Source organism: Lolium perenne, chromosome 4 (assembly GCF_019359855.2).
Source record: "Lolium perenne isolate Kyuss_39 chromosome 4, Kyuss_2.0, whole genome shotgun sequence".
Classification (NCBI taxonomy): Eukaryota; Viridiplantae; Streptophyta; class Magnoliopsida; order Poales; family Poaceae; genus Lolium; species Lolium perenne.
In genome coordinates, this window is record NC_067247.2 from 11,154,500 (window position 1) to 11,165,655 (window position 11,156).

General features: G+C 45.4%; 2 protein-coding genes across 2 annotated transcripts; both read right to left on the reverse strand.

Annotated features, from left to right (window-relative positions):
* Positions 1-203: 203 nt before the first annotated feature.
* On the reverse strand, positions 204-1,232 carry LOC127346561 (uncharacterized). The gene has a single exon (XM_051372848.1). It carries the CDS (start codon positions 1,230-1,232, stop codon positions 204-206), a length of 1,029 nt encoding a protein of 342 aa, XP_051228808.1.
* Positions 1,233-6,877: 5,645 nt separating this feature from the next.
* LOC127291762 (chemocyanin) lies at positions 6,878-7,641 on the reverse strand. The gene is made up of 2 exons (XM_051321080.2): positions 7,322-7,641; positions 6,878-7,242 (listed from the first exon to the last, which is right to left on the reverse strand). Exons 1-2 carry the CDS (start codon positions 7,506-7,508, stop codon positions 7,040-7,042), a joined length of 390 nt encoding a protein of 129 aa, XP_051177040.1. The 5' UTR covers positions 7,509-7,641; the 3' UTR covers positions 6,878-7,039.
* Positions 7,642-11,156: the final 3,515 nt, after the last annotated feature.

Here is an 11,156-nt window from a genome sequence, read left to right on the forward strand (position 1 = left end):
AAATTTGTGGGATATTACCGATACATGCGGGGCTCCGCGGGGTTCGGGTATGGGGACTGCTGGAACGCCCCCCACCCCGCTCTCCCCATAGGGGAGCATGTCTTGCCGTTAATACCCCCATGGGGATAAATTAGATACCACACCCGGCCCCTAATAGAGGAAAACCCCGTCGGGTTTCGGGTAAACGGTCCCCGTTGCCATCCCTACTTGAGATTGATCTTGTAGATGCCAAGGTCCGTGGTGATGAAAATAATATCGCTGCCCTCCATGGATCCAATCAGTCTAACTCTTTTCTTGGGATTTCGGATGGGGAGAAGGTTCTTGAGATCCATGACTGTGCTCTGAGTCCATGCTGGGACTCCATCGGACCCCATTTGTCTTGACCATATGTAGATGGTTAACCCGTCAAAGCGTGCAAACCCCAAACCGCCATCCTTCATCAACATGAGGATAGTATCACCCACTGTATCAGTCTCCACCGGCGGCACATCAATCAGTGATAGGCGATGAGAGGTCAAGTCATACTTGAGAACAACGATGTCGTTGGCATGTTCAGCATCGCAATACAGATATGTAAGCAGGAAACAAAGTGGATCTTGCACCGAGACAGGGGGCATGTCGAGAAGGGACGCGTTCTTCGTCGCAGGCTCGAGAGCAGAGCACGGCTCGCTCCACTCACCCGTCTCCGGTAAGGACACGTGTGCATAAGCAGCACAGCCATCGTTGCTATAATCCAGGCCAACGAAGACCACCCGGAAGGGGCCCTCATGACACGCACGGTGGTGGCAGCCGGTCGCGCTGCAGAGCACCGCGGCCCCATGACTGTCGTACTCTCTGGGCGTCGGCAGCTTCCTCCGGTTGCCCGTCATGGGATCCCAAGCGACGAGTAGCAAGGGTAGCATATTCTTGTTGCAAAGGAGAACACGGCCATGTCGGCAGTCCCACACGACGTGGTCCATGTGCCAGCCAACCCAGCCATCGACGCCAGGAAGGCGCGCGCCGGTGGGGGCGAAGTGCGGGCCGGAGTCCGAGGAGCCGGAATGGAAGAAGCCCAGCATGGGGGGAGCGCCGTGGAAGTCGCGGTAGCGACGGCGAAAGGCGGGTCTGGTGCGAGGGAGGCGCGCACGAGCCATGCATGCTGGCTCGTCCGGCGGGAGGCGAAGGAAGATCTCCTCGAGAAGCTCCTCCGGCAGCGTTGGTGCCGGTGCCTGCGTCGGGTGCGGCGGCGGCATGGTCGGTGGAGACGGCGAGGGGTTCGGATGGGGAAATTTGGAGGTGATTGTCAGCATATGGCGCACGTCATGCGGTTCGGTTCGACCAGCTCCTCGTGGGAGTGACCGACAGGTGGGGCTCAGACCTGTTTCTGCTACTACATGCACATAAGCTACCTCTGTTCGTGTTGACAGCCAGCTTCGTCTTCGTTAATCTGAATCATGACAATGATATTACAGATCCCTTGCAGTATCTGTGCAGCGGCCAGTCATCCTCTTCCATCAAGCTCAAACACTCCTCTTGACAATTTTTTTTTTTTAATTTCATCGGGAGGAGCACAAAGGCTCCCACCTGAATGTGTTGTTTTTCATTTCATTTAATCCTCTTCCACCTGTCAGAGACGTGTGTGGCGTGGCTGGAAACGCAGGTTTAATTTGCACTTCTATGTCATTGTTTCTTGAGCTCAATCCTTTTCTACAGGAACGAGTAAGCGGAACTGAATTCTGTGATTGGTCACTGAAGCTGTTCTAATGTCTTCACTGGAACCTGTTATATGTCATTTTGTTCAGTAGCTGCCGAGCATCATCATCCGCTAATATCTGAATCCCGATGATTCTATACAAGCCTTGCAGTATCTGTGCAAGAACAAATCATCCATGAAGCACAAACACTCTCCCATCTTTGTTAAGTGGAGATGGATCTGTAAACCCAAACAGAAAGGTGGTTTGGGAGTAAAGGATTTATCCAGATGCAATATCAGTCTGATGTGCAAATGGTGGTGGAAATTGGAGCATGACACTGGTCCTTGGCAAGATTTTATGAGATTAAAATACTTGAATCACAAAGGCATTTACTATGCAAAATACAGACCTGGAGACTCTCCCCTCTGGAGTGATATGTTGAAAGTTAAAGATCTGTATCTCTGTGGCAGGAGAATGAAAGTTGGGAATGGGGAATTAACTAGCTTCTGGGGAGACTCTTGGTGCAGCAGTAATCCTCTAAAGGAGATGTTCCCTGTTCTGTTTGATATCTGCAATGAACAACACATCACTGTTGCTGATGCAGCCAGTATGGGTTGGAGATTTTCTTACAGAAGATGGCTACCTCCTGATTTGATTATTCAAGAGGCTAGCTTGTTTCAGTTATTGAATCAATCCCAATTATCTCAGGAAAAGGATTCCCCTAGATGGAAATGGACTAAAAAGGGCAATTTCACTGTAAAATCTGTGTATAAGCAGATCAGTGGTGGAGGTCGAGACAGATCCTTTAAGCATCTCTGGAAAAGTAAAATTCCTTTGAAAATCAAAATTTGGCTTTGGCTGATCTGGCATAATGCTATTGCCACTAAAGATAAGGAGCAGGCCACATGAAAAAAGCATCGAACCACTCAAAACACATAAGGAGCAGGCCCTAGGTTTGACAATTAGATGTCACTGGATGCCAAATATCATCTTATTATCTTCGGCAACCAAGACAAAACAAATTGTACCAAAACACATTATGCTGCAAAATAGTGACATAATCCATGAAAGGACCCTTGAAGCTTGCAACTTGGGCATCTTTAAATTTGTTGAATTTTTTTCAAAATTGGGGAGCCCCAGCCTTTGCATCTTTTAATTTGTTGATGAGAATGCCCTGCAGCCTATAAGCATATTCAACCATCCATATGTTGTCAACGAGCCACATCAGCAGCTCTCACCATTTCTGCACACATAGATTATGGATCAGAAAAAATGAGATGATATGGCACTAAATGAAATTTCTAAATTATGTAGGAATGAGCAGAATTAGGTGCCATTTGAATTTTACATAGTGCATAAAATTTTCTCAAACAAAAAATATGTCACAACTAATAGAAGCATCAAATTAAACTTTCAATCTGGTTAGACATCTACTAGCATTTTAGTTGTTCCACTGGTTAAACACAAACCATATACAAGTACTTAAGAGTTAGTATTAGCTCAGAAAACAATAGAGATATGGGTATATACCTTGTGGATTGTAGAAACACGTGTAGGGGATCAAAGCATTGAAATTTGCTTTGTTCCATATCTTCTTCCAGCCTAGTGTCTTGAGATTAATCTCGTAAATGCCAAGTTGCGTGGACACGAAAATGATATCGCCACCCTCGACAGATCCTTTCACCCTCCAAAAATCCGGGGAATTTTTAACGGGCGGAGCGTCTTTGAGACTAATGACTGTACGCCGAGTCCATGCCGCAACTCCATCCGAACCCATATGTCTTGACCACGTGTAGAGGGTTAGCCTCTTCCAGCGAGCAAACCGCAAACTACCATCCTCCTGCGCCATAAGCATAGAGTCGCCAAAATCACGAGACGCGGCCTTCGGAACATCGATCAGCGATAGGCAGTTGCTGGTCAGGTCGTATCTTAGAATGTGTTGCCAGACGGTGCCTTCGTAAACTTCGTGCCTTGATTCGTATTCATATCCGAGCAAGAAGTGAACTGCGTTATTGGCCAGGATAGGGGGGTTTGGCTGGATGAACCCGACGGGGTCGATTGGAAGGGCGGCGCATGGCTGGCTCCACTGACAAGGATGAGAATCAGAGCGAGGCGGCTTGCTGCAGTCGCTCGTCTCCAGCAAGGAGATGCATGCTTTTGCGACAAAGTAGCAAGAAGCATCGTCATTGTGAAGGGAGAAGAAGACCACTCGAGAGGGGCCCTTATGACAGGCGTGGTGGTCACAGCCGCCGACGGCGCAGAGCACCGCCGCACCGAGATGGCCATGTTCATAACCCACCACCATGCAGCCGGGCTCTTGCAGCTTCCTCAGGTGGCTTGTCATGGGGTCCCAAACACGAGTTGCGTGGGTGCTGCATTCTTTTTCTTGAGGAGAACGCGGCCGTGGCGGCAGTCCAGCACAGCGTACTCCCTATGTAATGAGCCATCGTCGGGGATGCGCGGACGGAATTTCGTGGTGGAAACGAAAGGTGGGATGGGGTATCCTTCCTCCGGTAACGGGGTATCCCAGAGATTGGATATGAGGACCATGGAAGTCGCTGTAGCGACCATGGAAACGAGGGCTGGAGAGGAGGCCGAGCCAAAGCTTGCTTACGAGTGAGGCGCGGACGATCGACGCGGGCTCGTCCGGCGGAAGTCGGAGCAAGATCTCCTCGACGACTTCTTCGGGCTGCGCCGGTGCCGGCGGTAGCATGGTCGCAAGAGGCTAGGGTTTCGTGTGCATGCCAGGGTTCCGTGACCGTGCGTGCTATGCCTCCCTCTTTTGTTTTTGTAGAGTACGACGTGTAGGACCGGTTCCGATTTTGTTTTCTCCCCTCCAAATATGGAGGGAATGCTAAGTGCATCTATTATGGAAAATATATTTTAATATGTTAAAAAATCTGAAAAAATCAGGGTCTACATCCGGACATACTATATTGGTACACAAAAATTTGTGGGGGAAACGACATTTTTCTAGGCTCCATAAAAATAACAAATAAATATCTCGTGAGAAGCTATTTTTAGAGCACTGAAAATTGTCTTTTTACACAAGTTGTAAAAAATGTCCTTCTTTCCGAAAATTTGTGTGCATACATAGAATATGCGGGTGTACAGCTAGAATTTTTTTTCAGTTTTTTTAAACATATTTAGCAGTAGTTTGATACAGTAATTTCATTAAAAAAAATTATCCTATGCGGTTGGTATCAAAGAAAAAATCCATAGTTTCCTTTTACTATGTTGTCCAACAAAGAACAACATCACTTTACTGTTTTTTTGTTACAAACCAAATACAGTTGCTTATTGATACAAAATATGTTTTTATTCCATAGAATATTTTAAATCTAAGATTTATCTCTCAACTATATATGATATGTATTTTGTGGTTCCTCTAGTGTGAAGGCTCTACAGATTTTGATATGTTATCCCACTCAAATTTGTACCAACAAAAATAAAATAAAATAAAGGGAGAACAAGAAGGTTTATACAGATATATAAAACATATAATATTCTCGAATACAATGAATTTTTGTTTTATTTACAAAAACCTTTAATTTTTGTAAAGATTTTTAACATTCATGTTATGTGTTTTCCCAGTTCTTCATTTTACTTAAAATGTTCCATTTAAAATAAACAGTGGCATGTAAGAAATAAATGAAATAATTAAATATCATCTTTATAAATTTACACTAGCTAATTCACACAATAAGGTATGTCTTAGACTTTTTGAGATGTTTGTCTCAAAAATAAAGGGAGAACAAGAAGGTTTCTACAGATATATAAAATGTATAATATTCTTGAATACAATGAATTTTTGTTTTATTTACAAAAAACCTTTAATTTTTGTAAATATTTTTAACATTCATGTTATGTGTTTTCCTAGTTCTTCATTTTACTTCAAATGTTCCATTTAAAATAAACAGTGGCTTGTAAGAAATAAATGAAATAATTAAATATCTTCTTTGTAAATTTACACTAGCTAATTCACACAATAAGGTATGTCTTGGAGTTTTTGAGATGTATGTCTTATACAGTTAGATTTTGCATGGCTATCAGTAATTCCAGCAACATATTTAACACGGGTCGACTCAATATTAGCTTCATTATTAACAAGATACTAACTATTATTTTGCTCGAGAAATATATTATTGGACATTGGGATGTGATAATTGTGTCCTTGTTAGGGAATACCTTTCGACTAGCTTTATTTTCTTACATTGTTTATCAGAAAAGGCAAAATAAAGCTAGTGGGATCATCATCCCAAGTACAAGAACTAGAAGATTTGAGACAATTTGGAGCAAGCTCATGTGCCACCGCATTGGCTTCCCTTAATCAATGCTCATAAGTAACAATTGTGAATTTGCGAAAAAAGTAACCATTGTTGAACCCAAGAACTATATGTTGCAGTCGTGGAAGATAGTTGTTGAAGTTGCTCAAAAGTCCACTTCTCTCATAATCTCAACCACTAGGGAATTATCTCATCGAATGATCAACCGATTGCAACCCATCTATTTGTTCCTCCCGCATAGCGCATGCTTCAGCCATCATCACGCCAGCCACAAAATGAAAAGCTTTACTTTGTCCTACGATGAATTTACCTCGGAAGTCCCTTACCATAATGCCATCACTTCCACGTCATTCATCCTTGCTATAAGTGGCGTTGACATTGATACGTCGATATTGATTTTGAAGACCCCCTCGGACAGGAAAGTCCGAGGCTCCTTCTTCCTTTGTCCTGGATGTTTCCGAGCCCTACATTAGTTAGTAGCAAGAGCTCCACTTGACAGAGTTGATCGATGTGGTGTTTGGATGGCGTGTTGGCGATGTTCTCACCAAATGTACCCTGCTCATGTCAATACTATCTCTGATAGACCAATACCACCCAAAGGGTTCCATGCTCCCTTTGTACAGATTGAACGTCCAGCTTTTTCCAAATCTGACTAGCTCGAAGGCATGTAAACATCGTGTGCATGATATATATCTTCTCAGCCGACCAGGCAAAACTAGACATCCGCTAGATGTCACACTGTGCCTATTTAACAATGTTCCAAGACATGGAATAAGCTCAAACAGAGCCCTCCAACCAAAGATTTCGATATTCACTTGTATATTTAGTTTCCGCAGATTTTTCCACACCAGGCACTGATTTGAGATATTGTCACACCGACAGTCTTAATTATGGGCCAATACACCATATTCAAATATATAAGTGAAAAATAAGCAGTTATTCATATCTACTATATATCAGAAAGTACAAATTAAACGCATAACGCGCACACGCGACCAGAGTCGAAATCAGAATAGCACACCGTACATATAATTCACGTCACCATGCATATAATAGACGTGACAATGATAGACGGATTGATCATGCGGCGTTGACGGCGATCTTCATGCCGGACTGGCAGTGGCCGGGGACACTGCAGATAAAGTAGTTGGTGCCGCGGGCCAGCGTGACGCGGTCGGCGCCGGACTTGTACACCTTGGCGCCCCTCGCCGGCTTGGCGCAGGCCTTGTACCCGGCCGCGCTCACCGCCACCACGTCGTGCGCCGTCGCGTCGTACTTGAACACTGCACCCAAATTCGCATACTTCAAGTATTAATCTCCATGAAGCATACTACGAAGTATTAATCTCCATGAAGTATGTACCTAGGACGTCGCCGGCCTTGAAGCGCTTGCCAGTAGGCCAGGAGTTGGTGTTGAAGGACCAGCCGCCGCGGTCACCAACGTTGAACACCGCCGACTCCACCACCTCGGCGTGGAGGAGCACGCAGAGGAGCAGCACGCCAACGACCACGGCGGCACCTCCGCTAGCACTGCCTCTTCCCTGCGCCATTGTCTGCCGGTGTCTAGCGGTATTGCTAGCAACTACTCGCTAGCTGCCTGTAGCAACTGAAGTTATATAAGCAGGAGAAGCCCAGATATGCTAAGAGAGTGTGTGAGGTGCGGTGGTGGTTAGCGATGGACCGGCCGGTGAAGTTTTATAGGCTCGCCGGAGTGGAGGCGTGAGGGAAAGTAGGCCCGAGGACACTGGAAAAAGGAGTTTGGAATACTGGTTTTTCAAGGAGAGAGTGTGGTGTAGTTTTTCCTGTGATGTGAAGGCGTAGAGTGGAATGGGGGTTGGCCAACGACCCACAGCAATGGAGGCGGCCATTAATTTTCTTTTGGAGTTCAGGCTTCACATCGACGATCCGACCGACCGCGACAAGTCCTACATGAGTAGACTTAGAAGAATTTTAGATGGGAGACGTGACGACCACCAACCTGGCCACTACTTAGCGTACGTAGTGGAAAGATATGAACAATACGCATGCAGAAAGTATGGAGAAAAACTATGCACAAAAGTGGCGTTCAAGTATAACTGGACAGCGCACCATACGTATATACTATCAGTCGATTGGTCCCTCAACAACTTCAGATTGTTACCCCAAGTCTCTGTTCTAACTTTACATTCACATTGATTGAACTGTATATACAGACATATACAGACATGTTTAGCCTTTGAAACGCATGCGTAGAAATTACTCGCTCTTAAGGACGGAGATCGCATCTGACCGAAAGACGACCAGGACTCCTCGCCTCCTGCTGGCGCCGCTACCGATCTTCCCCGCCTCTGTGGCCTTCGAACCATGGGGGTGCGGTGGATCGCGGCCCTCGTCGGCGGGAGGGCTCCACCCCCTGCTTTATGGGTTCCGTTCTTCGTTTGTAGGGTCAAAGTTTGTAGGAGCGACGTTCAGGTGATGGTGGCGCCGCCTCGTGCAATAAGGTCTTCCTGGCTTCAACCCCATCTCGGCGGCAACGTCAAGAGGCTTGTGGGAGTGGTGTCGTCTTCGAGGTTTTCGTCTGGCTGTGGGGATCTTCGGATCATCAAGGAGCTTCAGCGACAGTTCATCTTTCTTCTTCGTTTTCGGAACGGATGTGGTCTTCTTGACTTGTTCGGCGACTTCCCGTCCGCAACCAACAACGTCAAGCCGACTCAGGGAGGAGCAGTGGCGCGCCATCGACACGGTCTGGAGGTTGAAGTTGAAGGGCTTCTCAAGGATCTCGTTGCAATTTTCGTTTTTCTTGGGGTGCTTTGTATTGTTCATTGTTTCTTTTAATGCCATTGTCCTATTCGTAAAAAAAAACACATGCATAGAATTACATGAATCCTTTGATTGATAGTTTTTTTTAGACTTGCTTTGCTTGATAATTTCTGACAATGCGTGACATCAAAGCAACGGAGGTCAGGTGATGGAAGATGGAATTATGGTGGAGAGGACTCCAAGGCCAGGTCACCGTCGACTACAAGCCTATGTTGATGGAAGATGGAATTACGGTACATCCGCACTTCTGTCTCAGCTGCTTATTTTTAGTGGAATTTCTCTCAGCTGCTGGGCCGGCCCAATTTTGTACTGGGCTGACCAATCTAGGAGCTGGTTCCTCTAAAAAGAAGTACGTAGGCGATACGGGGTCTATGAGCCAATCAGACTTCTTTTTATGTTATTTAAAGGGTGACCATTGCCATAAGTCCATGAGGGGTTTTCGACATTTAATTTCTTGTATTTGGCGCATTTGCTCTTGAGAGGTTGCTCCACGTACCGGCATGTGGGTGGTAGTCTGATGGAAAGCGTACTCATCATAGTCTTCCTCATTCTAACCCTAACGAGGACATCCTAGTCATCGGCACTATAGCAACTACTAATGAACCTATCATAAGATGTGGTGTCAAACTAGTAAGTGATTAAGTAAATGGTAACTTAAGTTTATCTCATAACCTCGACGATACGGCAATGCCTTGATCCCCAATGTTGTTGGTTGAACTCAGGCACAACATATATTGGAGATATCCATCAACCTATGAGCCCATGAAGAAACGCACAGTTGGAGAAACAAAGTTAACAATTTTAAAGTATTTCCAATGAACTAAATATTGCTTATATTGTTTCTTTGTGTGAACACACACGCACAACGGACGGGGCATTTGGAGTATACTAACAAAAGCTACATAAATTTACTTTCTGACAAAAGTCTTGCATCATTGGAGTTGTGTAGCAAAATTAATGACCATTTTAGTTAGAGGTGTCCAAGTTATCAAGGTTTCATGAATTTCCAAGAAGCTCCTAGATAACTTCTCAAGTTGACTATTCTTACGAAGTGTTCTCGCACCTAAGGCAGTTAATTACATTGCCTCCTTTCACACCTAAACAGGAGGTTGCCCCTTAGTAAAATATGCTAGTGCTTCCTCTAGTAGATGACTTTTGGCATTTCGGATTCATTGACAAAGACATAGTCTCATTCTGAGATTGGAGAGACCTTGTTACACTTATTCTAATGATTCCTAGCGGAATTGCTCCTAATTCGTGATCCACGACTTAAGTGTGGTTGTGTGGGTTACAATTTTTGATTCCTTTGTTGATTGCACCTAGTTTGTGCTCCATGACTGGAGCACGGTTGTGTGGGGTAGATTGCTGATTGTGGGTATGCGATTGTCTCGGATTACATGCTACAGTCGGCAACCTCTTAGCCCAATCATAATATGTCATTTTTGTTGTTGGCTTCTAGCAGCTAGTGATCCCCTTGCATCCTTAATCCTATATCGTGAAGATCGGGCCAAATCTTCAAGCACCTCTTCCCCGAAGACGGGTGCATATCTAACCCTCACACGGTCTACCTTCTCCAACCCGCATTCTTGTTCGCTGGTATTATGCCTTCTTGAAAGGCATAAGAGGCGTATATCCCAGTTTAGGGACTCACCTTCACTCTTATGATGTTGATATGCAAAATTTTGGGTGTTACAAATTGAGGACATCAAGATAAATCATGGCATATTAGTCCTCAAGTATACAAAATGACCCTAAACTGAAGATAGAGATTATAATTGGGTACTATTCGACTGATCCTGCACATATATAGGCTTCTGAACATGAACACCGTCTATGTAGATCGATGGGGAATGCATCACTTAGGATGAAGCAGCTTAAAAGCCCCATGTTGATGTTGAAGAGCCTCCCCTTTGTCTAGCAAGACAGGGGGTCGAAACAAAGAGCACATGATAAACAACATGTGCTGGATCGGTACTTGAAATGGTTGTAATGTGTTAGATTATTAGGCAATTTCCGTGTGAGTTTAATTACCGAAAGCAACATTACAAATGCACAAGCATACTTAACCATACTCATCAGACTAAGCACATGCATCAGATCTGAACATGGAAAAAGTAGCAGTGCAAGGTATGAGAGGAAAAGCACGTACATCGCGACCGGGAAGGTCGCACCAGCAGCAGCAGCACCACCACCATGGGTATTGTTGATGTCGCCCATGGTGTAGTCGGATCTGTCGATGAAGCAGCCGGGTCGTCGAAGAAGAGGACGAACAGTAGCGAGCAGTCGCGCCGAGACGCTCCCCAAAAACCTTATCGCCCGTCTCCCGGTGCAGGATCTCAACGGACGGAGTTTCGGAGGCCTGCTCTCCCGGACGGCTGTGCACGCAGTCGCCGGGATGG